This window comes from Schistocerca gregaria, chromosome 4 (genome assembly GCF_023897955.1).
Source record: "Schistocerca gregaria isolate iqSchGreg1 chromosome 4, iqSchGreg1.2, whole genome shotgun sequence".
NCBI classification, from domain to species: Eukaryota; Metazoa; Arthropoda; class Insecta; order Orthoptera; family Acrididae; genus Schistocerca; species Schistocerca gregaria.
In genome coordinates this window covers 348,518,533-348,546,064 of record NC_064923.1, presented here as the reverse complement: position 1 = coordinate 348,546,064, position 27,532 = coordinate 348,518,533, and the positions used below count along the sequence as shown (strand labels likewise).

At 38.2% G+C, this 27,532-nt stretch overlaps 1 protein-coding gene across 7 annotated transcripts in view; it reads left to right on the top strand.

Annotated features, from left to right (window-relative positions):
* LOC126365777 (glutamyl aminopeptidase-like) overlaps positions 1-27,532 on the top strand; it is a 790,794-nt gene that overhangs the window by 666,833 nt on the left and 96,429 nt on the right. For 4 of the 7 annotated variants that reach the window (XM_050008333.1, XM_050008336.1, XM_050008335.1 and 1 more), the window contains 3 exons: positions 2,825-3,045; positions 24,496-24,676; positions 24,773-25,001. In XM_050008333.1, coding sequence (XP_049864290.1) covers positions 2,825-3,045; positions 24,496-24,676; positions 24,773-25,001 — 631 coding nt within the window. The remainder of the gene's footprint in view (positions 1-2,824; positions 3,046-24,495; positions 24,677-24,772; positions 25,002-27,532) is intronic. The other 3 variants (XM_050008334.1, XM_050008337.1, XM_050008339.1) reach the window with 1 other exon arrangement.

The window sequence follows — 27,532 nt, the reverse complement described above, 5'->3', positions numbered from 1 at the left end:
TAAAAGTTTATATGCAACTAGCTCCGCAGATGATGAAGAGATTGAAGAAATGTATTATGCAATAAAAGAAATTATTCAGATAGTTAAGGGAGACAAAAATTTAGTATTAATGTGGGCCTGGAATGCAATTGTAGGAAAAAGAAGAAAAGGAAAAGTAGTAGGTGAACACAAAGTGGGAATTGGGGGTAAGGAATGAAAGGGGAAGCAACCTGGTAGAATTTTGCATAGAGAATAACTTTATCATAACTAAATCATAGCTAACACTTGGTTTATGAATCATGAAAGAAGATTGCATACATGGGAGAGGCCTGGAGACACTGGAAGGTTTCAGATAGATTGTATAGTGGCAAGACAGGTTTAGGAACCAGTTTAAGGGGCAGGTGTGAACTCTGACCACAATTCTGAATTGCTGATAGAAACTGAAGAAACTGCAAAAAGGTTGGAATTTAAGAAGATGGGACCTAGATAAACTGAAAGAACCAGAGGCTGTTTTGAATTTGAGAGAGAGTATTAGGGAACAATTCACAAGAATGGGGGAAAGAAATACAGCAGAAGAAGAATGGGTAGCTTTAGCAGATGAACTAGTAAAGGGAGAAGAGGATTAAGTAGGTAAAAAGAAGAGGGCTAGTAAAACTTCTTGGGTAACAGAAGAGAGAGTTAATTTAATTGATGAAAGGAGAAAATATAAAAATGCCGTAAATGAAGTAAGCAAAAAGGAATACAAACATCTCAAAAATAAGATCAACAGGAAGTGTAAAATGGCTAAGCAGGGATGGTTAAGAGGACAAATGTGAGGATGTAGAAGCATATATCACTAGGGGTAAGATAGATACTACCTATAGGAAATTAAAGAGACCTTTGAAGAAAAGAGAACCACCTGTATGAATACCAAGAGCTCAGATGAAAACCCAGAAAAAATGGGAAAGAAAAAAGGTGTGAGGAGTATATAGAGGGTTTATACAAGGGTGATGTACTGGAGGGCAATATTGTGGAGATTGAAGAGTACGTAGATGAAGATGAAATGGGAGATAAGATGCTGTGTGAAGAATTTGACAGAGCACTGAAAGACCAATGACAGAACTCTCCCATCTGGTGGGCAACATTTATGAGATAGGCGAAATACCCTCAGACTTCAAGAAGAATACAGTAATTCCAATCACCAAAAAAAAACAGGTTTTGACAGTTGTAAAAATTGCCGAACTATCAGTTTAGTAAGTGATGATTGCAAAATATTAACACAAATTCTTTACAGGCAAATGGAAAAACTGGTAGAAGCCAACCTCGGGGAAGATTAGTTTGAAATCCGTAGAAATGTTGGAACATGTGAGGCAATAGTGACCATACAACTTAACTTAGAAGATAGGTTAAGCAAAGGCAAACCTATGTTTCTAACATTTGTAGACTTAGAGAAAGCTTTTGACAGTGTTGACTGGAATACTCTCTTTCAGATTCTGAAAGTGAGAGTAGCAGGGGTAAAATACAGGGAGTAAAAGACTATGTAAAATTTGGCAGTCTTAAGAGTTGAGGGACATGAAAGGGAAGCAGTGGTTGAGAAGGGAGTGAGACAGGGTTGTAGCCTATCCCCAATGTTATTCAATCTGTATATTGAGCAAACAGTAAAGGAAACAAAAGAAAAATTTGGAGTATGAATTAAAATCCAGGGAGAAGAAATAAAAACTTTGAGGTTTTCCGAGGCAGTAAAGGACCTGATAGGGCAGCTGAACGGAATGGACAATGACTTGAAAGGAGAATATTGGGTAAACATCCACAAAAGCAAATCAAGGATAATGGAATGTAGTCGAATTAAATCAGGTGATGCTGAGGGTATTAGATTAGAAAATGAGACATGTAAAGTAGTAATTAAGTTTTGTTATTTGGGAAGCACAGCAACTGATGATGGTCAGAGTAGAGAGAATATAAAAAGTAGACTGGCTATGACAAGGAAAGCATTTCTGACAAAAAGAAATTTATTAACATTGAGTCTAGATTTAAGTGTCTTGAAGTCTTTTCTGAAAGTATTTGTATGGAGTGTAGCCATGTATGGAAGTGAAACACAGACAATAAACAGTTTAGACAAGAGGAGAATAGAAGCTTCCAAAATATGGTGCTACAGAAGAATGCTGAGGATTAGATGGGTAGATTATGTAACTAATGAGGAGGTACTGAAGAGAACTGGGGTGAAGAGGAATTTGTGGCACAACTTGACTAGAAGAAGAGATCGGTTGGTAGGACACGTTCTGAGGCATCAAGGAATCACCTATTTAGTAATGGAGGGAAGTGTGAAGAGTAAAAATCATAGAGGGAGACCAAAAGATGAGTAAGCTTAGCAGATTCAGAAGGATGTAATTTGTAGCAGATATTTGGAGATGAAGAGGCTTGCACAGGATAGAGTAACATAGAGAGCTGCATCAAACAAGTCTCTGGACTGAAGACCACAACAACAATGTGAGGACAGTGTTAATTTGTACAGCATTGTAGTAGTATTTATGTAATATGTTTTGTCTGCCTTCAAAATGAAAAAAAAAGTATTTTGCAGTCTTGGTACAGTAACATTTATTTTTACCATTGATGTCACTGCTACTTCAAATGCATATGCAGATGAATAAATTTGCCTACAGGTGTCCTTTGGTTACTAATTTTGTGTATTTGTTATGACTGCTGTATGTGTATGTTGACTCCAATATTCCACTGCCTGTTATATTTTCCACTTAAAATAGTAAACAGCATCATAACATTTCTAATAGAGTTAAATTATTTTCTGCTTCAACTTCAGTATAATCTTTTGCCCTGCTGCTACAGAGTACTATGGTGCTTTGTGCACCAGCTGATTGTGTTACAGAGCATTCACTCCAGTGGACGTAACCATCGTATGGCAATTTCCCGTCTGCTGGAGTATCCAGCCGGTCAGCAAATATACCTTGAAGCCAGGGATAAGTTCCGAAAAAAAGTTAATTATACGCTCAGCCTCAGGTTCACATCACGTCTTTCTCGTGAGCTTGAAGGTTTCTACCTCAGCAGCTATGTCACCAAGGATGGCGAGAGAAAGCAAGTACATCATTCCCAACAAACTAAAACTGTTACCACCATCTTTATTAAACATACTAATTTCATCTGATTTCTACATTTAGGAGTAATTGTAGTGAATATTGTAGATTGTATTCGTTATGTAATCCTTTAGCTTTATCAGTTAATCTAATATATATCTCAAATTGATACACTAGTGCCTTTTTCAGTTCTCACACTTTCTATTTCTCTGTATTTCACCCACTACAATCTTTCTCCAGGGTCAATAGTTTACACTAAATTATGCATTCACTTTTTACATTGTGTACATAATTGATTATGATTCTGTCAAGCATATAGTTGCAACCTCATAACATATGGTAACTCTTGCATGTTTCAGCAGCTTTTTGTTCACTTTTCTGTTAATAATTTCAGTTTTCCTGCTATTATGCTAGTTTACTGTATCATTGATGTGTGTCTCTCCATGATGGAGCTGTGCAAGATACATCTGTATTACACATTTCTGTGGTGTTATTTAGACTTCTTGATTTATAAACTGCTAAAAAAGTTGTTGAACTGTCATCAGGGCTTGCATTGTATGTTTTTTTTTTTTTTTAATTGAAAGCCTCTTTCCCAATGCTAACTGCTCAAAGTAATCTTTTTAACTTATTTGAAAACTGTTTTCCCCTGAAACTAAATCCAGATTACACTGAATTTCTGAATTTGACAATATTGTGAGAAGGATAGTTGCTACTCACCATATAGTGGAGATACTAAGTTGCAGATAGGCACAACAAAAGAAAGTCAAAGCTTTCTGCCAAACAGGCCTTCATCAGAACCCCCCCCCCACACACACACACACACAAAACCATAATCTCTGGCTGTAACTATCCTTCTCTTTGAATTGTTACATTGTATCCTGGATTTTACAATATCCTTTTAAGTAAATTAGAGTATGATGATGTTACAGGAAATGCTGCGGAATGTTCCAAATCATATATATCCGACAGAAAACAAAGGATATCAATAGGAAAGAGACATTATTAAACTATCAGTTATTGACCAACTGGGAACAAGTAACGTGTCCCCCAAGGTTCCAACTTAAGGCTCTCACTTTTGCTTGTGTATATAAATGACCTTTTATCGGTAAAATTACCAGATGCCAAGTTTGGTTTGTTTGCAGATGATACAAACATTACAATAAATATTATATCAAATATAGCCTTGGAATGATCAGCTAATGAAATGTTTAAGGACATTAATAAATGGTTCCTAGTCGATTGTGTCACTAAACTTTGAAAAAATATGATATATGCAATACAGAACTTAGAAGAAATGCCTAAAATATGGTGACAACTAGATACAAGAATTTGACACTGTTATATTCTTGGGATTACAGCTGGATAATAATTTAACTGGGAGTTGCATACTGCAAAACTGCTGAAGTGCCTAAACAAATCTGTATTTGCTATGTGACTGTTGTCAGACTTAGGTGATATATAATTAAAAAGCTAGCATACTATGCTGACTTCCATTCCTTAATGTCACATGGGTCTATTTTTCTGGGTTAACTCATCAAGCCAAGCTAAAGTTTTTTTTACGCCAAAAATGTGCAATACAAATTATCTGTAGTGTGAACTCAAGAACATCCTGCAGAGGGCTGTTTAAAAAACTGGATATACTACTGCTTCCCAATATATTTATTCCTTAATGATATATGTCAATAAAAAATATATATTTCAGACCAACACCTCAGTGCATGGATTCAGTACTAGAAATAACTTACACAAAGATTTAAAGTCGCTTTGGCCCAGAAAGATGATCAGTGTTCAGCAATATCCGTTTTCAGAACATGCATGCCAGCAACCATAAAAAGTTCAATTAATAATAAAGTTCAGTTTCAGGAGAGTCGGAGGATTTACTGATGGCCAGCTCTTTCTACTCCATTGATGAATTTCTAAGCTGAACCAATTGATACATATGTTATTAATAATATCACATAATGTGAATATTGCATACAATCTGAATTCTGTACAAATTTTGTGCAGTAATGTGATCATTGTAAATAAATGCTGTTAAATATTATTTATTTATTATTTATTAAATTTTTTTTACCTCATCTATGAAGCCAATTCATTTGAAGTCTGTGGAAGATTCATTAGTGTATCTGTTCTTATTATGCAAATATCTTTTGTGTACTCTTAATTTCTGCTATTTTCCACATCCCCAGGGATATCCTCACCATGGATCATTTCGAATGAAAAGTACATCTAATCTAATCTCCAAAAATAGAAACTCCAGGTAGGAATATCAACAATGTAGGAAAAGATAGATTGCCTATTACCATAAAGAAGACACATCAAGTTGCAGACAGGCATGATTAAAACACACTCCTGTAGCTTTCAGCCGCAGCCTTTTTTAAACACACACACACACACACACACACACACACACACACACACACACACACACACACACACCGAAGCAACTACACCTCAGGCACACACGATCCCCAACTCCAGCATCGCGGGCCGGAATGCAACCTCACGTGGAATGCAACCTCCTGGCACTGAACTGGTTGGAGTATAGTCCCACCAGCCACCCATACACTACTATCCCTTCCCCTGCTCCACCCTTTCCAGATTGCTGCTTCCTTATGAAGGCTGAGGCCAAAAGCTACAAGTGAGTACCTGTTAATCTTACATGTCTGCAACTTGATGCGTCTTCTTTATGATAAGTAGCAATCTGTTTTTTCCTACATTGCTAATCTAATCTTCTCATCATAAATGTTGGTGCTGTTACCATAAATTCAACACAGTGTCATAAACCAAAGTCAGAACTCCTCCACTTCAGGCTCATAATGGCACAAAAAGAAACATTTCAGTATCCAGAAGGCTCTCCGTTACTGCCACATATCTTTGAGGCATATTCCTGATGGATCTGCAAATATTTCCTTGTGCAATTTTTTCCCACTCCTTAATAAAGACCTCTGCAAGCTGTTACAGAGTCTGAAATGCTGCAAGAAGGGCTCAAAGTTGTCTTTCCAGAATATGAGTATCTGGAAGTCCAGTTGACCATTAGTTGTGATGCCATCACACACCGTTACTGTGCCACAGCCAGATCTGTCCATTTCCTGGACTGCTGCTTCATTATAACATTCACCAAAATGACATTATACATGTGAATGTCCATTGCACTTTGTTAGACAAAAACGGGACTCATCTCTAAACAATACATACCACCAGTGATACAACTCCCAGGGTCTTTGCTCCTCAGCAAATAAAAGTCAGTCTCTCATGTTCCGAGCAGTTAATCGAGGGCCATGATGAGTTGTTCTTGGTCTTCAACCTTCCTCTCATAGTCTGTTGCATGTTGTTTGGTCATGGACACTGAACCAGTCATTGCTCTTATACCATTTTGTGCACTGGTAGAGAGAATAATTAACCACGTATCAGTCATCTCTGGCCAATTTTTTGTTTTCTCCTTTGCCCTGGCTCCCTTGGGTATTAGAAAAATAATGAGACTGACAACACTGCAGGAGATCTGGCAGTGCTGTGTTGTTCTGCTTTTGTAGACCAGTGTGTTCATCACAGATGCTCAGTCAGAGTTTCAGCTCCATACAGCCATCAAATGATTTTTGAGTGTGTCAGTGAAGCTGTGTTTTTATTGTGTGTTACAAAAATGGAAGAGTGGAATTTAGAGCAACATTATGCAATCAAGTTAATGTGTTAAACTTGGGAAATCCGTGAGTGTGACCTTTAAAAAGTTGAAACAGGCCTGTGGGGAACATTCCATATCAAGAGGACAAGTATTTTTGCTTGCACAAATCATTTTTGGAAGGCCAAGAACACATTGAACATGAACCTTCAGCTTCAAAAACAGATGAGTGTTAAATGTGTGCATACTCTTGAGAGATCAGATGGACGTTTAACAATAAGGATGATTTGTGGCTTGTTTTTTGAAATACTCAGGAAAAGGATGAATCGAGCAAGACTGGACATTGCTGACAAGTTGGATGCTCCATCATGACAACACCCCACATCACTCGGCCACTTCCATCACAGAATTTTTTATCTCAAAACAGCATTCCTGTTGTTACACAGCCTCCCCCTCTCCCCCCTCCCCCAATTCACCTGATCTGAGCCCTTGTGGCTTTTTTCTTGTGCCAAAAGTGAGATGTGTTTTAGAAGGACGTAATTTAGGATTCTGGAGAACACTGAAGAGAATGTGAATGACATGTTAGAGAGCCTGACAGTCGAAGCTTTTCAGTGCTGCTCCCAAGCCTGGATCAATGATTCTGCTAGTATATAATTACCTAAGGGAACTACTTTGAAGGTAACCATATTGTTGTTTGAAAAAAAATAGAAACTTTTGTGGATAAAAAAAATGAGTCACATCACTTTTCTTACTCATCTCCTATGTACTAGTTTCACAAAATGATTTCAAAGCAGTCCCGACAATAGGTGAAACCACATCAAGACTTCTAGACACTGCACGGGTAGTTCATCCTTCCTGCAGTAATGACATTGCTTGAACACTTTCTGCCTCACAGGCTTCATGTTGACTGATGAAAACTTACTCACTAGATTGCAGTATGAGACACTGCATATCCATTTCACTCTTAGATATAACATGATACAGTTGAATACTGCTACTAAGTCACTGCTTTCAAATGTATTCAAGAGGTTTGTTCCCGTTAATAAAACACGTCAGAAGACTAAGAGCAATAGTATGTATCTTAATCATGGCCTGTGTTTATGGTACACTCGATCAAATTATTGTCCCTCTAATTGCTTTAAGCAGTGTATTTCGACATTGGAAATTGTGACAGACAGCTAGCTGTTTAACAGAAGTAAAAGTAAACCTGCACGCAGTAGGATGCACTGTGTCTCCAAACAAACAGGTTGCAGCAGCTTGTGTATAGTAGGCTGATAAGAAGAATGCCTGTGGCAGGTATGGGAAGTGGCAAAGCAGCCATTTCCTTCTGCCTCGCAGTTGTCTGGTTTGTGTTATTGACCATTTGAAAAATTGTGCCTTGCTATTATACTAAATTGTCAGTATTGTCACTGTTTATGGTCTCCCATTTTCTTTATTTCTTTATTTACAGCACCAGTGCCAAGGAGAATTTCCCTCTTTGGCAAGATTAAAGTGAAACATGTATACCCAAGGGACACACAGTAACTAATACAACACACAATTTTTTTTTCCCCGAAAGCAGGCTGGTTTTATCCAGGATTACAATACATTATATTATTTCACTCTCTGTTGACTACAAAACCCTATTTTTCAACATAATCTCCATTCAAGGTGACTGCCTTAGGTCACCTTTCTAGGAGGCCCTGTATGCCTATGTGGTACCGCCCTACTGGTCAATGTCAGAGCCAAAGTCTTGCCACATTGATAACCTCCCCATGACCTACATAATGTTCATTGTGCAAGATATCCTTCATTGTGCCAAACAGACGGAAGTTGGAAGGTGCGAAACTGGGCTGTATGGTGGATGAGGAAGAATAGTCAGGTGAAATTTTGTGAGCTCATCTCAGATGCACAGAATTGTGTGAGGTCTTGCATTGACATCAAGAAAGAGAATTTCATTTGCCATTGTTGCTGCGGCAAACTCGCTGAAATCATTTCTTCAGTTTTGTGAGTGTAGTGCAATACACTTCAGAATTGGTCGTTGCACTATCAGGCAGAACATCAAACAGAATAAACCCTTCGTGCGACTTTGACCTTTCCCTTCAGACGAGAAGTGGTGTGGCACCACTCCATGGATCATTATTTTGTTACCAGTTCAAAGTAATGAACCCATTTTTCATCACCTGTAACAATGTTTGGCAAAAAAAAGTTTCTTCATCAGCCTCTTAACACACAAGTTATTTTGCACAGATGGTCCTTTGTTGCTCATTATGGTCTTCTGCTAGATGGTGAGGAACTCAGTGCGCACACACCTTTAAATACCCTAACTGGTAGACAAGTGTGTCAGCATTGCCAACAGAGATGTCCATTTGAGCAGTGAAGTGTTCAATTGTGATTTGTTGATCACGTCAAATGAGTGTGTCCAGCATTGCAGGAGTCACAGCCCTGTGTGGCCAGCTGGCACAAGGGATATCAGTAAGGTTTGTGTGACTTCACTGGGGTGATCAGATTACTCGCCAAATAATTCACCGTACTTTTCTTCACTGCCAGATCTATGTAGACATTCTGCAGGCATCTATGAATATCTATGTGCTCTAGTTTTTTGCCAGAAGCAGCCCAATGACAGCTCTGCACTTCGGAATGCACCTTCGTTACAAATGCGAATTTGAAGACCACACTTATTGACACCACATATCTGAACTTCATGAAATTATAGGGGCTGAAGCAGGAGTATTCTGTGATACCCCACAACATATTCCACATTTTTTCAACCAAAGTTGGCCAAGGAAAAAAATTTTGCATTACTTATTGAACACGCCTTGTACAGTCCTATCACCTTCGTAAGCAAGACACGAATGAGGAAATCCAACAATTGGCAATGTTTCATCTTAATAAAATGTATATTTACACATAATTTGAACCTAGTCAGAGTTACAGTTACAGCTGTGAACATTTTTTTTTAGAATGATGCATACTGCTGTGCTCTAGAGCACTCAGAGTGCACACTGAACTTACTTCAGCAATCCTGTTTCGCACTTTCTTCTTATCAGAGTACTGTTCCAAGCTTAGCTGTGCCCATACTGTCACTTTATGCAAAGGAAGATTACCAGCAAGGGTCACCTTCGGCCAAGAACCGTAGCTGATAACTATTTACAAATTATGGAATATAACAGAACTGCACCTGCTATTTTGGCAGCAACTAGTAGGGATGTGCTAACCCAAACGGTATGCAGCCCCTTTCAAGTGATCTGTTTGACTTCTGGGCATCCATCACAAACAAAAGTACAACCCCATCTCACCACGATGATGCATGAAGGTGAGTTAGGGAACACAAGGAATAGAGCCTGGATTAATAGCATCATATTCTCTTCAATGAAGAGTGCAGGGTGTGTCTGATGCTTGTTGGTTGTCATAGAATAGTGTATAGATGGCCAAATACTAATGCACATCTCAAGTCTGCCAACTCATCATCTCTCTAAAGTGGGATTTGAGGGCTTTTCAGTATTGAAACAAGACCCTACAGTCTATTGTGCAACATTACTGTATACTTCTTGGCTGTTGTTCATCCTTCAAGGCAATAATGCATTAGCACACCACACCCACCTTGTAAAATACTTCCTCCAGGAGGTAGGTATCAAATGAATGGAATGACCTGCATTGTCAGTAGACAGGAACATGATCAGGCATGCTTTGTGACAGTTGAAACTGTCACACACTGGGTGGTCTCAGGAGAACAACATTCAAAAAATAGCACAGACTTGAGCAGCAATGTCTCCACTACCTTGTGGACAGCATACCAAAGAAGATGCAAGAATGTTACAGCCCACAGGATAGAACAACATTATATTGAATTTTACCAAGCAGTGATTTAACAGTTGTTGATTTTTGAACAGACTGGCTTAATTTTGTTTCAATTGCACAGTATTTATTTATATATTTCCCACAGAGTTTTTTCATCCCTGCTCACATTGTATCTATGCCTTTTCAAATTAACAGGCAGGCAGGTGATGGAAAAGTTTCTGTTGATCTATTTAGATATGCAGTATATTGTTAGAACAGTTTTATAACTTATGACATCCTTTCCACACTTACAGTTGTGCCATTTTCCTTCTATTACTTTTTCTCTGTGTTACATGTCTCATGTTAATTCTAGGTTTTAAGTCTCTGTGTTCTCTCAGTTTCTCTTTGTTCAGTATTTTATATTGTCTCTAGTAGTTATTACTAAAAACTTCGAGTACCACATTTCAGTCAAGTACCAGAAACTCCCACAGATATAATTTATTGCATATGCAGCTGAATTGATTCACTGTGGTCAGGACTTTTACACACTTCCTCTACCTTTCAGTTTTATCACCAAGCTTAGTCAAATATTAACTTCATGGACACACCAAGACATCACTTTCTAAACAGCAGAAATATGAAAACTTGATGTTGATACACTGAGTAATGGAACAGTTGCGAACTGCCTTCTTCAGTAAGTTGGCAGTAGGTCAAAGGTGTAAGGACAATGATCGGGATCACCTATGTGAATCACTACAACAGTTCATATTGATTAGAACAATTCACATGACTCCTATAAATCTGTCTCTTCATCTTATCAAGGAACTATTTCACTGATAGGGTATTCAGAATTGTTTTCCAGCACATTGTCATAACATGACTGCTGGAACTTGACATGGTTTCTGATAGACAGCCATCAGTCTGTTGTTGTGGGAATGCAGCAAAAGTATTTGAACATTACTGTGTACAATATTGAAAAGCATTACTTTCTAATCTGTCAGTGTTAACTGTTTTAAGGAATTAAGGCAACAAGTGACTGAATAGTTGAGGAACTGACCCATCAATAAGCACTGAGAATGTTGCAAGCTTTCAGAGGAATTCTTCAAAGCTGTAGAGTACAAAGGCATGTGCACATGTTGTATCCTGTCTACTCATCAAATACGGGGTGTCTAGGAAACATGCTTTCTCAGATCACTAGACAACAATTCGAGCAAATCATATTAAAGAGTTTTATTCCGAAATGAGTCAATGACAATACTTACCTTCAGGAAAGACATAGATGTATTGCAAGCAAAGGGCAACATACAATATAATCAATGTCCTTCAGTGTAACAGTTTCAATACAAGCAAAGTACTACAGTGGATGCTTCTATCCAGGTTGCCAATCTTGACACTACTGCAGAACTGGGCCACAACCAGTTGCTGCGGCGTCTATGTCCTCTCTGCCAGACTGGATCACGGGGACGCGGGTTAGACTCCCGGCCAGGTTGGGGATTTTTTTTTTCCTGCCCAGTGACTGGGTTTTTATGTTGTCCTCATCATTTCATCATCATCATTTTTGAGAGTGACTAGATTGGGTTGTGAAAAGGAAATGGACTATGTAAAAATTGGGACTTCATACGGGTGCTGATGACTGTGCAGTTCAGTGCCCCACAAACCAAACATCCTAATCATCATCATCTCCTAGAGGTCGCTTTTGTTGCATTGTCATCATGGAGAGGGGTCGGTCAGCTTGTAGTTGGCTGATGTCTTCTTCACAGCCCTCTCTGCTCTATTGTTTCAGACTGCCATTCCAGCACTTGACTTTATGCTATAACACACAGTGATGTGGAGGAATGGATTGGGAGTTGGAGATAGAGTGGAGGAAGAGGGAGACTGCAGAGAGGATGGTTTGAGTGAAGGATGAGTGAAGTTAGGATCCTAGGGCAGGAGCTAGCAGAGATTGAAGCTAGGAAGATTGTTTGAGATGGAAGGATGTGTCACAAGGACAATACCCATATCGACAATTCAGAGAAAATGGTACCCAAGGGGAGGGCCTAGATAGCACAGGTTGTGGAGCAGGGATTGAAATTGAACATGCTGTACTCAGCAGTATGTTCTCTCACTTGATGGTCAGCTCTGCTATTGGCCACGGTATGGTAGTGGTCATCCATTCAGGTGGACAATTGATTATTGAGAATACTATCATAAAATGCCATAAATTGTAGCAGAGGTGGTGCATGATATAACTGCTTTGGCATGTGGCTTCGCTTCTGATTGAATAGAATAATCCTGTGACAGGAGTGGAGCACTGCGTGAGTGTATTGGGCAGGTCTTACATCTGAGACTTCAAAAGGTGGAGGAGGGGGGGGGGGGTCACGATGTGGTGTGGTGATAGACAGATATTATATAGATCAAGTAGATAACACAATACCATTTGGGTGGGGAGGAGGAGGATTATGGATAGGATGTTCATTTCCATGCACTTCCAAGAATGTTTTTCATCTACCTTCTCCATTCTAAGAATTCAAAATGTTGTACTTTACAAATTATTTGATCATTGTGTGATAATAATTTCATATTTTTGTGAGTTCTTTGCTGAAAACTTTATGCACTGTGTTTTGGTGCAGTTAGTCAATAATTTTTTCTCACTGGACTTGAAGCTGGTGCTATGCACTTGCTAAATCATCTATTCTAAATTCTGTGTCTTTCCCAATGACACTACCGGGCAAGGTGGCGCAGTGGTTAGCACACTGGACTCGCATTCAGGAGGACGACGGTTCAATCCCGTCTCCAGCCATCCTGATTTAGGTTTTCCGTGATTTCCCTAAATCGTTTCAGGCAAATGCCAGGATGGTTCCTTTGCAAGGGCATGGCCGATTTCCTTCCCAAACCCGAGCTTGCGCTCCGTCTCTAATGACCTTGTTGTCGACGGGACGTTAAACACTAACCACCACCACCCAATGACACTGCTGCGTACAGGTGTTTTAACCATGTCTTATGTCTAGCAGCAGATAAATTATATATGTCAAGGAAAGCACTGTACATAAAATAGAACCTTCTTGCATCTCAACTGTACAGCATTCCAACTGGGTTCAAACATTTTTGTCATTTCTTAATATGTATTACAGCATTCTGCTTCATATTTTCTGGATGCAAAAGGAACCAGTAGGAAACTTTTCCTCTGATCCCATATTGCCCCAACTTATGCAAAGGCATAACATTGTCTCTACACACAATGCTAAATCAAGAGATGATCTACATGTCCCTCAAGGTATCATTTAGCACTGCAATTGTATTACATCATCAGAATAAGTTGTTTTTTTCCTGTAGTCATTTTGTGAGTCTGACAACCAATCACGCTTACAGAGATGTGTTTGTGCTCTTTTATACACAACTTTCTCAAAAACTTTAATGGTCTACATTATCTCTTTCTCCCTAATTGTAAAGTGGTTTTACTAACAAGTATTTTAGTCAGTTTGGGAAGTGTGTGCATCTGAAAGGTGATTAATATTTGTAGGTGTGTTTGTGAAATGTCTTCATATACATGTGGGTCTTAATGCTTCACTGATTTAATAACTTATTCAGTTTTCTGTACCTGTTTGGTACAAAAGTGTCTATAAGCACCAGATAGTAAAAGTTCTTTGTACTCGCCTGTGCCCAATAAAGTTTTGATTTACCTTCCCAGCTACTGATAGCATTTGTAGTGGATAACTAACAGTTTCATTCTCCTTCAGTAAATATTTAATACTGTACAAGAGGAGATATAATCTCATTGAGAAGTCATGATCACTGTAATTATTTAAATTGATTACCATCTAGATAACCACAGCTGCTTATGTTAATGACTTGTTCTGATCTCTATCACAAACTGATGAAGTGTAAGCATTCATATCCATACCAGTTGTGCAATGTAATATGTTGATAACCCAACTTCTGGTTTGATGCTTGTTTCATCTCTGGCAACATATCTAATTTTATTCCAAGAACACACTATCCTTCCTACGTAATGTGTGGCTTTTGCCTGTCTGTCTACATTCTTCAGCAATTTCTGTAGGGAAATTCTGTAACTGGGCTGTGATTGTTCATCATATTGTAGTGCAACTCCCATTTGCTATTACATGATACTCTTAACAGTATTATCAATGAAAATAATCAGTTTTTGAAAATTTAATGTAATTGGATGCATAAAAATGTACTCACTAATAGCAGCAGGAGAACGCACACACAAGAGTATTTAAATGCAATCTTCCGGAGCCAGTGGCTCTTGAAGAGGAAGGAAGAGGGGTGATAGAACTGGTGAGGTTTAGGAAATGGAGAGAACGAAGAGAAGTTGCCCAGACCCCTGGGCTGGGGGAAGACATGCTTGATGGGATGATAAGGAAAGACTCCAAATGGGCTGGTGTAGAGTAGGATTACACCGAGAAATGGGGACTTTCAATGTTAGGCCTTTGAGAGTAACTCCCAGAGACAAGTAGGTTTCCTTCTCATTTCCTTCTTATGACCTGATAGCATATTACAAATTTTTCTTATGGCATGAGTCTGCTCATTATAGCCTTTTTTCCTGAAGTGAGAGAAGGGCTATCTTCAATAAACAAGATTTGCATGAAAAGCTGCTCTTTGTATGTGTATGTGTAGAGTAAAGGTTTGACTAGCCCCAGTAAAAGTATCATGCCTGTTAAGACTCTGAATGTTGAATATGCCCAGAACATAATTATTGAAGAGTATTTCTAAAACTGTTCCCCTACAAAACAGATAATGCACTAACAAAACATTGGACCTGATCAATATTTAATGACTTTATATCGGTCTCCTGTTGTCTTACTTAATTCGTTTAGGTAAATACATGAATAATTCATTAGACTACCAGAGATTTGGCTTGGTTTTCATGTGACATGAACAAGTGCCAAGTTTCTTGCTTTCCCCTTGTCAATAGAAAGGTTATTGTTAGCTTTGTGCAGGATTTTAGTGTAGATTTCTTGATTTGACTTATGCCAGTAGAGGTTTGTTTTGGTACATGCTTCACTACTGAATGAAAGGACTCATTTACAGACAATAAATTTGAAAAAAATACAAAATTGCATAAACAATTAATGTTGCATGGCACTGTTTTAATTCATTTCATTGTTAGCGTTTTGCTACTATTGAATCTAAGAAAAGTAATGGGAGCAGCTGCATACTTACTGCTTGTACAAAGTAAAATGGCTGATAGATCTTGCAAAATTAGTTGTTGGTTCCATGTTCCACGTCTCATCAGCATCGTGTAAATACAATTTGTTAGACCTATTGAGCACAGTCCATTTGAAGGATGTTGGAAATATATTCATGCCAAAGATTAGAATTCTGTAAGTTGTATACTGATGAACAATAGGTCATCGCAGCACTGGAGGTTATACAGTTGTTGTCGTCGTCGTTGTCGTTGTCCTCAGTCCTGAGACTGGTTTGATGCAGCTCTCCATGCTACTCATCCTGCACAAGCTTCTTCATCTCCCAGTACCTACTGCAACCTACATCCTTCTGAATCTGCTTGGTGCATTCATCTCTTGGTCTCCCTCTATGATTTTTACCCTCCACGCTGCCCTCCAGTACTAAATTGGTGATCCCTTGATGCCTCAGAACATGTCCTACCAACCGATCCCTTATACAGTGTTTTCACTAATATACAGTGCTGCGAGAGTTTTGTGGGGCAAGAAACTATGAGATAAAAACAGAATTAGAATAAAAAATATGTACCTGTTCAAGTGCAACTCTTGAGAATACTGTGAAACAGCTGAGATAATAAGAAATAGTTAAAGCAATGAGATCTGCTAATGTATAATAGGTTTATAAAATTTCTCAAAATGTGAGCAGAAGGTATTGTGTTGTATTAAATTTCCTCCGTTCACAGTAAATGTTTATTTGATAATTTTGTAAGCATAGGTTTCTGGGATTTGGAAACTTAAAAGGAACACTACATTCATAAAACTGTGCATTTTTATCAATTTAAGTTTTTTCTTTAACATCTGAAAATGCAGTGTGTGTATATATGCAAAATACATTCTCTGTATTTTCAGATGGTGCTCCAGGCAGTGTGTGTATTTGACCTGAGAGCAACATGATAAGAGTGAATATATTGTTAGTTACAAACTAAAGATTACCAGAACAGTATGGGTATGTAGATAGCTCCACATACACGAGACATTAGATGCTACGAACAGGATAAAGATGATGTGCTGACTGTGTAACACTGGGGCAATTAGTGCATGCAACCAACATTTGTACCGAACAAAACTTTAGAATTAAGAAGGTTTTTGACTACTTTCATTTTTAACATTATGTACGATACATTTATTTGTATGTTGTAAGCATTTTATTAAACCAAGAATTAATGAATCAACAAGATGATTCAATATTGTAACCCCCAAATCCTCCAAAAATAAGTGGAAAATATACCTATTCAAAAAAACTTCACTTGACGCCTTCTTGAGAGACGATCTTTACTCCTTCCAAATTAACAAAGTGTAGACCAGATGTGGTTCAAATTCAGAGAAATAGCATTGATAGCAGTTGAGAGATTTATACCAAATAAATTAACAAACAATGGAGCTGATCTCCCTTGGTACACAAAATGAGTCAGAACACTGTCGCAGAAAAAACAAAAAAAAAGTGTGCCAAATTTAAATGAACACAAAATCTTCAGTATTGGTGATCTTCTACAGAAGCCCAAAATTTAGCACAGACTTCAATGTTAAATGCTTATTGTAGTTCCCAAAATGAAAATTTGTCCCAAAACCTGACAGAAAGTCCAAAGAGATTCTGGTCATATGTAAAGTAAGCTAGTGGCAAGACCCAATCATTGCCTTCTATGTACAATAGCAATGGAAATACTATCAACGACACAGCCTTTCATAATTCTCCGTAGAAGACAAAGTAAATTTTATATAATTCAAATCAAGAACAGCTGCCAGCATGAGTAACTTAGAAGTAGATATCCTCAGAGTAGTGAAGCAACTTAAATCACTTGATAAAAGCAAGTCCAGAGTGTATACCAATTGATTTCCTTTCACAGTATGCTGATACAGTAGCTCCATACTTAACTATCATCTGAAATCACTCAATCAATGAAATATCCATACCCAAAGACTGGAAAGTTGCACAGCTCATACCAGTATTCAAGAAAGGTAACAGGAGTAATAAAATAAACTACAGGCCCTTATCAGCAATGCTGATATGCAACAGGCTTTTAGAACATACAATGTGTTCAAAGATTATGAATTACCTGGAAGAGAATTGTCTATTGATAAATAGCCAACAAGGATTTAAAAAACATCGTTCTTGTGGACCACAACTAGCCCTTTACACACACAAAGTATTGAGTGCCACTGACAAGTGATTTCAAATTGATTCTGTATTTCTAGATTTCCAGAAGACTTTTGACACTGTACCACACTTGTGGCTTATAGTGAAGTTGCATCCTTGTGAAATATCATCTCATTAATGTGACTGGATTTATGATTGCTTGTCAGAGGGGTCACAGTTTGTGGTAATTGATGGAAAGTCTTCGAGTAAAACAGAAGTGATTTCTGGCATTCCCCAAGGTAGTGTTATATGCCCTCTGGTGTTCCTTATCTATATAAATGATTTAGGAGACAATCTGAGCAGCCGTCTTAGGTTGTTTGCAGATGATGCTGTTGTTCATCATCTATATACCCATCAGAAGATCTAAACAAATTGAGAAATAACAAAAGATATCAGTTTGGTGCAAAAATTGGCAATTGACACTAAGTAATGAAAAGTGTGAGGTCATCCATGAGTGCTAAAAGAAATCCATTAAACTTCTTTTGCACCATAAATCAGTGAAATCTAAAGGCCATAAATTCAACTAAATACCTAGGAATTACAATTACGAATAACTTAATTGGAAAGAACACACATAAAATGTTGTGGGGAAGGCAAACCAAAGACTGCATTTTATTAGCAGAACACTTGCGCAATGTAACACACCTACTAAAGAGACTGCCTGCACTACACTTGCCAGTCCTCCTTTGGAGTACTGCTATATTGTATGAGATCAGATTAATGTAGTGCATCAAGGAAGTTCAAAGAAGGGCAGCACATTTTGTATTGTTGCAAAATAGGTGACATCTACATCTACATGATTACTCTGCAATTCACATTTAAGTGCTTGGCAGAGGGGTCATCGAACCACAATCATACTATCTCTCTACCACTCCACTCCCGAACAGCGCGCGGGAAAAACGAACACCTAAACCTTTCTGTTCGAGCTCTGATTTCTCTTATTTTATTTTGATGATCATTCCTACCTATGTAGGTTGTGCTCAAAAAAATATTTTCGCATTCAGAAGAGAAAGTTGGTGACTGAAATTTCGTAAATAGATCTCACCGCGACGAAAAACGTCTTTGCTGTAATGACTTTCATTCCAACTCGCGTATCATATCTGCCACACTCTCTCCCCTATTACGTGATAATACAAAATGAGCTGCCCCTTTTTTTCACCCTTTCGATGTCCTCCGTCAATCCCACCTGGTAAGGATCCCACACCGCGCAGCAATATTCTAACAGAGGACGAATGAGTGTAGTGTAAGCTGTCTCTTTAGTGGACTTGTTGCATCTTCTAAGTGTCCTGCCAATGAAATGCAACCTTTGGCTCGCCTTCCCCACAATGTTATCTATGTGGTCTTTCCAACTGAAGTTGTTCGTAATTTTAACACCCAGGTACTTAGTTGAATTGACAACCTTGAGAATTGTACTATTTATCGAGTAATCGAATTGCAATGGATTTCTTTTGGAACTCATGTGGATCACCTCACACTTTTTGTTATTTAGCGTCAACTGCCACCTGCCACACCATACAGCAATCTTTTCTAAATTGCTTTGCAACTGATACTGGTCTTCGGATGGCCTTACTAGATGGCAAATTACAGCATCATCTGCGAACAATCTAAGAGAACTGCTCAGATTGTCACCCAGGTCATTTATATAGATCAGGAACAGCAGAGGTCCCAGGACGCTTCCCTGGGGAATACCTGATATCACTTCAGTTTTACTCGCAGATTTGCCGTCTATTACTAGGAGCTGCGACCTTCCTGAAAGGAAATCATGAATTCAGTCGCGCAACTAAGACGATACCCCATAGGCCTGCAGCTTGATTAGAAGTCACTTGTGAGGAGTGGTGTCAAAAGGTTTCCAGATATCTAGAAATACGGAATCAACTTGAGATCCCCTGTCGAGACCAGCCATTACTTCGTGCGAATAAAGAGCTAGCTGTGTTGCACAAGAATGATGTTTTCAGAAACCATGCTGACTACATATCAATAGATTGTTCCCTTTGAGGAGATTCATAATGTTTGAATACAGTATATGCTCCAAAACCGTACTGCAAACCGACGTCAATGATATAGGTCTGTAGTTCGATGGATTACTCCTACTACCCTTCTTAAACACTGGTGCAACCTACGCAATTTTCCAGTCTGTAGGTACAGATCTATCGGTGAGCAAGCGATTGTATATGAGTGCTAAGTAGGGAGCTATTGTATCAGCGTAATCTGAAAGAAACCTAATCGATATACAATCTGGACCTGAAGACTTGCCATATCAAGCGATTTGAGTTGCTTCGCAACCCCTAAGGTATCTACTTCTAAGAAACTCATGGTAACAGCTGTTCATGTTTCAAATTCTGCAATATTCCATTCGTCTTCCCAGGTGAATGAATTTCGGAAAACTGCGTTCAATAACTCCGCTTTAGCGGCACAGTCTTCGGTAACAGTACTATCGGAACTGCGCAGCAAAGGTATTGACTGCGTCTTGCTGCTTGTGTACTTTACATACGACCAGAATTTCTTTGGATTTTCTACTAAATTTCGAGACAATGTTTCGTTGTGGAACCTATTAAGGCATCTCGCATTGAAGTCCATGCCAAATTTCGCGCATCTGTAAATTTTAGCCAATCTTCAGGACTTCGCGTTCTCCTGAATTTCGCATGCTTTTTCTGTTGCCTCTGCAACTGCGTTCGGACGTGTTTTGTGTACCATGGGGGATCAGTTCCGTCTCTTACCAATTTATGAGGTATGAATCTCTCAATTGCTGTTGCTACTATATCTTCGAATTTGAGCCACATCTCGTCTACATTTGCATATTCCGTTCGGAAGGAATGGACTATGATACAGGATTTGAGGGGGATATCATTAAAACAAAATTGTTTTTCATTTCATCAGAATCTTCTCATGAAATCTCAACTACCAGCTTTCTCCTCTGAATGCAAAAATATTTTGTTGACACTGACCTACATAGGGAGAAATGATTATCATAATAAAATTAGGGAAATCAGACCTCACATAGAAAGATATAGGTTTTCATTTCTCTTGTACACTGTTAGAGACTGAAATAATAGAGAATTATTGTGAAGGTGGTTCAGTGAACCATCTGCCAGGCACTTAAGTGTGATTTGCAGAGTATCCATGTAGATGATAGCTGCAGAGTATCTATGTAGATGAATGGTATGTCTTACTTTTATAGTTGCTTTGTTCACAGTCGGCATAAATAACAAGTCATGCTCCAGGTACATTCCAGTCCTTCTTTTTTGTTTCTTTGCTATCATAGTCAAAATTCTACTTCAACATATTTAAACCTTTACTCCAACATTTCTTTCCAAAGAGCTGATTTTCTGTAGTTTGTGTGGTAGAATAGATAATGAAGCAACTCTTAGTGCGTCACAAGTGCTACATGTAATTTCTCAGAATAGAAAGCTGCACCACTCGCCTTCCCAGCGAAGCTAGTTTCACTCACACCCTGCATCCCCATTGAAAATCAACAAAGTCAAAATATGTGAACTATAATTACTGTTGTATAAATGACTTGATTGCAGGACTCCATATTTCTGAGCTGGCTGAAACTAGTAGACTTTGGTCTGCCATTGCTTTGTTCTAACCACTGCCACTAATGATGGTGATATTTTAAAAATAATTTAGTTTTCTGAGAGACACAGTCATCTACTTTTGATTTTTACTGCTCAGGAAGTTTCATTTTATCCCTCAGGGAGGAATTACCCACAGTTTGGGAACCTCTGCAGTAGAATGATTACAGTGTGTCATGGTCATAGTTGTGGTTGACCATTTATGTATGTTTGTATAGAAACAGGTTAAGACTGCAGACTGATTATCAGATGAGAAACAAAAAGAGATGGTTTATCAATATCTTTCCTGGGAAAGATGAGTAACATACCTTGTCACTGACAATCAGTTTCATAGCCAACAAGATTTGCTGTTGTCAGTGAATGCCGGTGAGTGTCAAATACTTGCCAAGTGAACATTATGAAGAGAGCTGCATTGAAAGATTTCCACATAAAATGCTGTTGTTCATAGTGGCATTTAAAGCTGTACATTTGAGTGAATCAAACACTGAAACTGGACACTGACTGGATGCATGTAGTGTGGTCCAAAGAGCCACAATTACACCTATCTTTAAATGATGTAATGCTTTAAGAGCATCAACTGCCCAGTGAGTTGCTTAAACTGTAATGTATAAAGTGTGTAAATTAGGCCAGAGGTATTTCTGCGATGGTTTGGAACTGTTTTGGTATATGACTTGGGCTCTCGTGTTCAAATTATCAGGAACATGGAAGAGAATAATTATTTCTACATTCTTGGTGACCAAGTGTGGCCCTTTGTTCTACATCTTCCTGATTGATATGCTGTAGAAAATCTCATCTTCCAAGTTGACAACAGTAATGTTCACAGAGCTACAGGGGATAGACTAAAATACTGAAACACTGGAATCACAAGACATTACCATGCCTAATGCAGGTGTACTAAAACCATTGGCTTTCAAAACAGCTTCCAGTCACCTCTGGATGGATAAAGAAAAGTCCTGTATGGTATCCAAGGGAACCTTACACCATTCTTTCTGCAAAATAGTGCCAAGTTTAGGTAACAATGGTGGAGGTGGATAGTGATCATACACTTCTCTCAAGGTAGACTCCGAAGGCTCAATAATGTTGAGATCTGGTGACTGTTGTGGCTAGGGGAGATGTGACACTTCATGCTCAGCCTCCTAAACTAGTCCTGGGTGGTGTGAGCTGTGTGGACAGTGGTCGTGTCATCTTGGCGCACAGCATCACCATTTGGGAACAAACATTGTACTATGGGGCGGACCTGATCAGCCAGCATTGTCACATAAACCTTTGCAGTAAAAAGAGCTTACAGATAAACAATGGGGCCCATGGAATACCATGATGTGACTGCCCAAATATTCACTGAATACCCACCCTGTTTTGCTCTTGGAATGTTAATGTGGGCTGAAATTGGAAACAGTGTGAAACAAGACTCATCTGACCAAATGGCTTTCTTCTGTTGCTCCACAGTCTGGCTTTTATGCTGTCAACACTGTCTTCTCAATCACTGATGGGTGGTTTTGAAATTCCAGCTCATCTTGCAATTCCCTGCTTGTGGTGCTCCCTTCATGTTGTTTTGATGCTGGCAAGGTACATGGGTGTGGCATTCAGTTATATAGTGACTTCTGCGACTGCCATTCTCTTATTTCTCATCACAATTCTCTGCAATGAGCCATTGTTACTTGGCACATGATGGTTTTTCCCCTTTCCCCGTATGAGGTATATTGTGCAATACAGTGTCTCTTGATAAACCAAACACTTCAGCTACCTTGCTTATAAAAGTATCCACCTTACAAGCAACAACAATTTGTCCACATTTGAATTCACTTACCTCTGATATAACACACTCAACTACACAAGATACTGTTGTTACCACGATGACACTTGCACTGTACTGAAGACATTGCACAGGTGTCAAACATGGTCAAATACAACATCACAACCTGCAGTCTTGGCAAACATCTGCATTTATGTTCAAGGGCGCATTTATTGCAGTGTTCAAATATTTTGTGTTTTGCCCCTGTACATTCACTTGTTCATAGTTGAACACTTGGGCACCTATCACACATTGGCTGGTCTCCTAAATCACTCGATCTTAATCCCACAAAAAATGTTTGGGACTGTTTAGAACAATGAGTGAAACATAGCAGTCAGTATTCCTAGTTTGACAGCTCCACAGCATGCAATATTAATAACTGGCCTTATCTAGGCATAGCATATGTGAAGAACTTGTGGTCCTGCTTCGTTGCTGAATTGAGGGCATTACTAAAGTTGTCTTCGGGGGAATGGAGGGGGGGGGGGGGGGGTTACTAATGTTTTGACTGGTATGCTTACAGATATGCATGAATTTGCTAGTGTTACTTGTGTGACTAATAACCTAGGCTGAGGAGATAGCAAAAGAAGAGGTAGTGAAATGGTCACACATTAAAGATATCTGAGAGAAACAAATTACCAACAGTGAGATTAGGAAAATATGTTACTACTGAAATAAATTGAAAAACTTCAAACAAAGCCTTTTAAAATAAAGTGTGATAAATGTAAGAGAATAATAATAACAATAATAATAATAATAATAATAACAATAATAATAATAATAATAACAATAATAATAATAATAACAATAATAATAATAATAATAACAATAATAATAATAATAATAATAATAGGGCAACATAGAAGGAAATCATTAGCAAATGATGGATCTCATACACCTATGAAAAGGTCTGTAAAGGCATTACCAGATGCTTTCAACTGGGGTGCATACCACAAGAGTACATGAAGTAGAATAACAAATGGTCATCAGATATCTACTATTATGTAGATCTACAAGATAATGAAACGTGTTTTGCAGGGACATCAGATAACATTCAGATCTTTTATTAGGACCTGAAGATGAGGTAGAAAATGGAGAAAAAAGAAAAAAAAAGAAAATGTAAACAAATGGACTCATCATTGTTAATTATATTTGCACTATAACTAGCAACAATAGCAAAAATCAATTTCATACTGTTCAGTAATATTAAAATTAATATTCTTAGGTGACATTCAGCAGCTGTTAACTAATTGCATTTTTCCAAGTAATATTAAAGTTTGAATTACATTGAAATAGCTACACCATGAAATGATTTTTTGTGCCTAAAGTTTATAATTTATTTAGTATAAGTAGGTTTTAATAATATGTATTCATTTTTATTTTCTTGTCTTTCAGATATCTTGCAACAACTCACTTTGAGCCAACATATGCAAGATCAGCATTTCCATGCTTTGATGAACCACAGTTTAAAGCCCGCTTTAAAATGTCAATCTTCAGAGACAGGTTTCATATTGCTCTGTTCAATATGCCTGTTAAAACTACAGAAGATGCTGGTTTTTATATGGGAACTGGATTAGTGAGTTTGTGTAATACATAATACTCTGTATTCATAATTTCTGTTTGTTCCTTTTGATGATTTCAAATATATCAGAAATAACTTCTACTGTTCCAGCTGAGAGATGACTTTTGGGAGTCTGTTGAAATGAGTACATACCTCGTTGCCTTTGTTGTATGTGATTACGACTATATCAGCAGCAAGACAAACAGAAGAGATATTAATGTATCGGTATATGCTCCAAGGGATTTGATACCACAAGCAAAATTTGCACTTAAGACTGCAACTGATATCATGGATTACTATGAAGACTTTTTCAGAGTTCAGTACCCATTACCTAAACAAGGTTATTACTTTTTTGTAGATCAGCATGGCTATGTTAAAAGTAATATTGTCTGGTGTTAAATGTTCTTGCATCTTCATTCTCTGCCTGTATTAAGACAAATGGGAGAAAAAGCATGAGGTGGCAATGAAACACGGTGTGTTCATCTAAAAAATGGGCCATTTTTTAATGTAGTCCCCTTCAGGGTTAATGTACACTATAATAACAGAACAAATTCTAATAGTCAGCCATCAGTGTTACCTAAACTCAAACAACAGGAATTAAACATAACTCTTCCTGGTCTTTTTTAAAAGCCTTCTATGATAAAGTATTATTATTATTATTTATTATTATTATTAAGACAAGTGCCACTTCAGCTGCATCAGAATCAGAATTTGTTTCTAATTTACATTTTTTTTTAATTACACATATTCTCTCTCTCTCTCTCTCTCTCTCTCTCTCTCTCTCTCTCTCTCTCTCTCTCTTTCTTTCTCTACATGTTTTTAAGGCTGATTCCATGACTGTATGTTTAAACTGTAAAATTAATAAGCAACCTGTAACAAGTCACAAAACTTTTAATTCTTCGCTGATATTGTGCTTCAGAAGCCTTGCTACAGGACTCATTTATGTAGGAATATAATCTGCTAAAGTAAGTGAAAGTAATGGCCACTAACGTACAAAATCATGATAACTACTGCACACTAGATGGAAAAAGAACTCTGTTTAAATCAGAAGATGCTAATACGTGCAATGCCTTTGGTACCATCTGTTAGCATTGAGTGAGTATGCTCAAATGCAGAATTCTTTAAGGAAACATGCAAAGTGGATTCACAGGATTGCAGATATGCAACATCAGTGCTAAGTCTTTGCTTTTATTAAACCACAAATGTAGATGCAATCAGAGTGACTGATTTTTAAAAACCTTTATTTGAATATTTTGCCATTCTAGGATCAATGTTTGTGATCTTAAACTCAAAACTGACATCTAAAGATGGAGCAAAGATTCCACAGTATGTCATAATTGAAGGTTTAAAGTTTAGTGACTGGTTGCATTGGACTTGGTTGTTTATGGTTTAAATAAGTTGCTATTGTGAAGAAGAAAAGATTAAAGGTACAGGCAGATTAATTTCATCCATTTTAATTCCTCGTCAAGCGTTGTTTCTTTTTAGGCACACAAGGCCTCTATTATACAAGACAAATGGAAAGTAAGTGTATTGGAAATTACTATTATTTCCTAAAATAATTTGCCTATTTTTTGAAACAAGATTTATTATGATCAGTGGGAAGATCCAAATTGTTTTTACAGTGCACACATAAGTGCAAGCATATTCCAACAATTTATCTAATAGTTTGACAATATTTTCAGATGAACTTCAACAGGAGCTCTTGTCTAGCTTTAGTAAAAACCATCTGGATGTGATCTTTCAAATCACCCAGCATATGTGGTTTGGTCTGGCAAATTTTGTCCTTCACACATCTCCATAAGGGGAAGTCACACAGTACAGGGTGTACATAAAGTCCAGGAACACTTTCAGTTGTTTATTGCACAAGAACCAAACATTGTACAGATATCATACATATGTCATTTTTAAGGGAAACCCTGCAATTTTTTTTTCATGTCTACTGCCACAGCGTAGATTGGTAATTTACCCATAGTCATTACTAGTCACAAACGTGGCGAGTTAAGGTGCGGAGCGAGCTTTGTGTGTTGGAATTCGACAAAAACAAGTGTGCTACAGCTGTTCAACGGATGTTTAGAACCAAGTTATGGTAAGAAGCCACCAACAAGGAAGGCCATTTACCACTGGCACAACAAATTTGTCAAGACAGGTTACTTGTGCCTGGCAAAGAGAAGTGGACATCCCAGTGTGAGTGAAGTGAACGTGGAGCACCTATGAGGGACATTCATAAGGAGTCCAAAGAAATTGGTGTGTCATGCATTGCGTGAACTCAAAATGGGTCCAATGACAGTGTTGAAAGTCCTGCAACAAAAGCTGTGTATGAAACCATTCAAATTGGAGATAGTGCAGAAGCCCAATGACAACGACAAAGACAAGTATTTTGAGTTTTGCTCACATTGCAACAATTGAATGAGGATGGGGACGGCTTTGTTGGTCACTTAATTTTTAGCGGTGAAGCCACTTTTCACACTAATGGGAAAGTGAACAGGAATAATTGTCAAATCTGGGGTACAAAGCATCCATATGAATGCATTGAATTTGAGCATTATTCCCCAAAGGTAAATGTTTTTTGTGCCGTATCATGTCGAAAACTGTGTGGGCCATCCTTCTTCGCTGGGAGCATTGTCACTGGATGTTCCTACTTGGACACGTTGCAGCAATGGCTGATGCCCCAAATGCAATTGGACTCTCTGTTCATCTTTCAACAGGATGGGGCTCCACCTCATTTTCATCATGAACTTAGTGGTTACCTGAATACGGAGCTGCCACATTGATGGATCAGCCATGCAACAGAAGAGAACAGATGTTTCATGAAATGGCCTCCCCGATCACAAGATCTCACTCCATGTGACTTTTTTCTGTGGGGACACATTA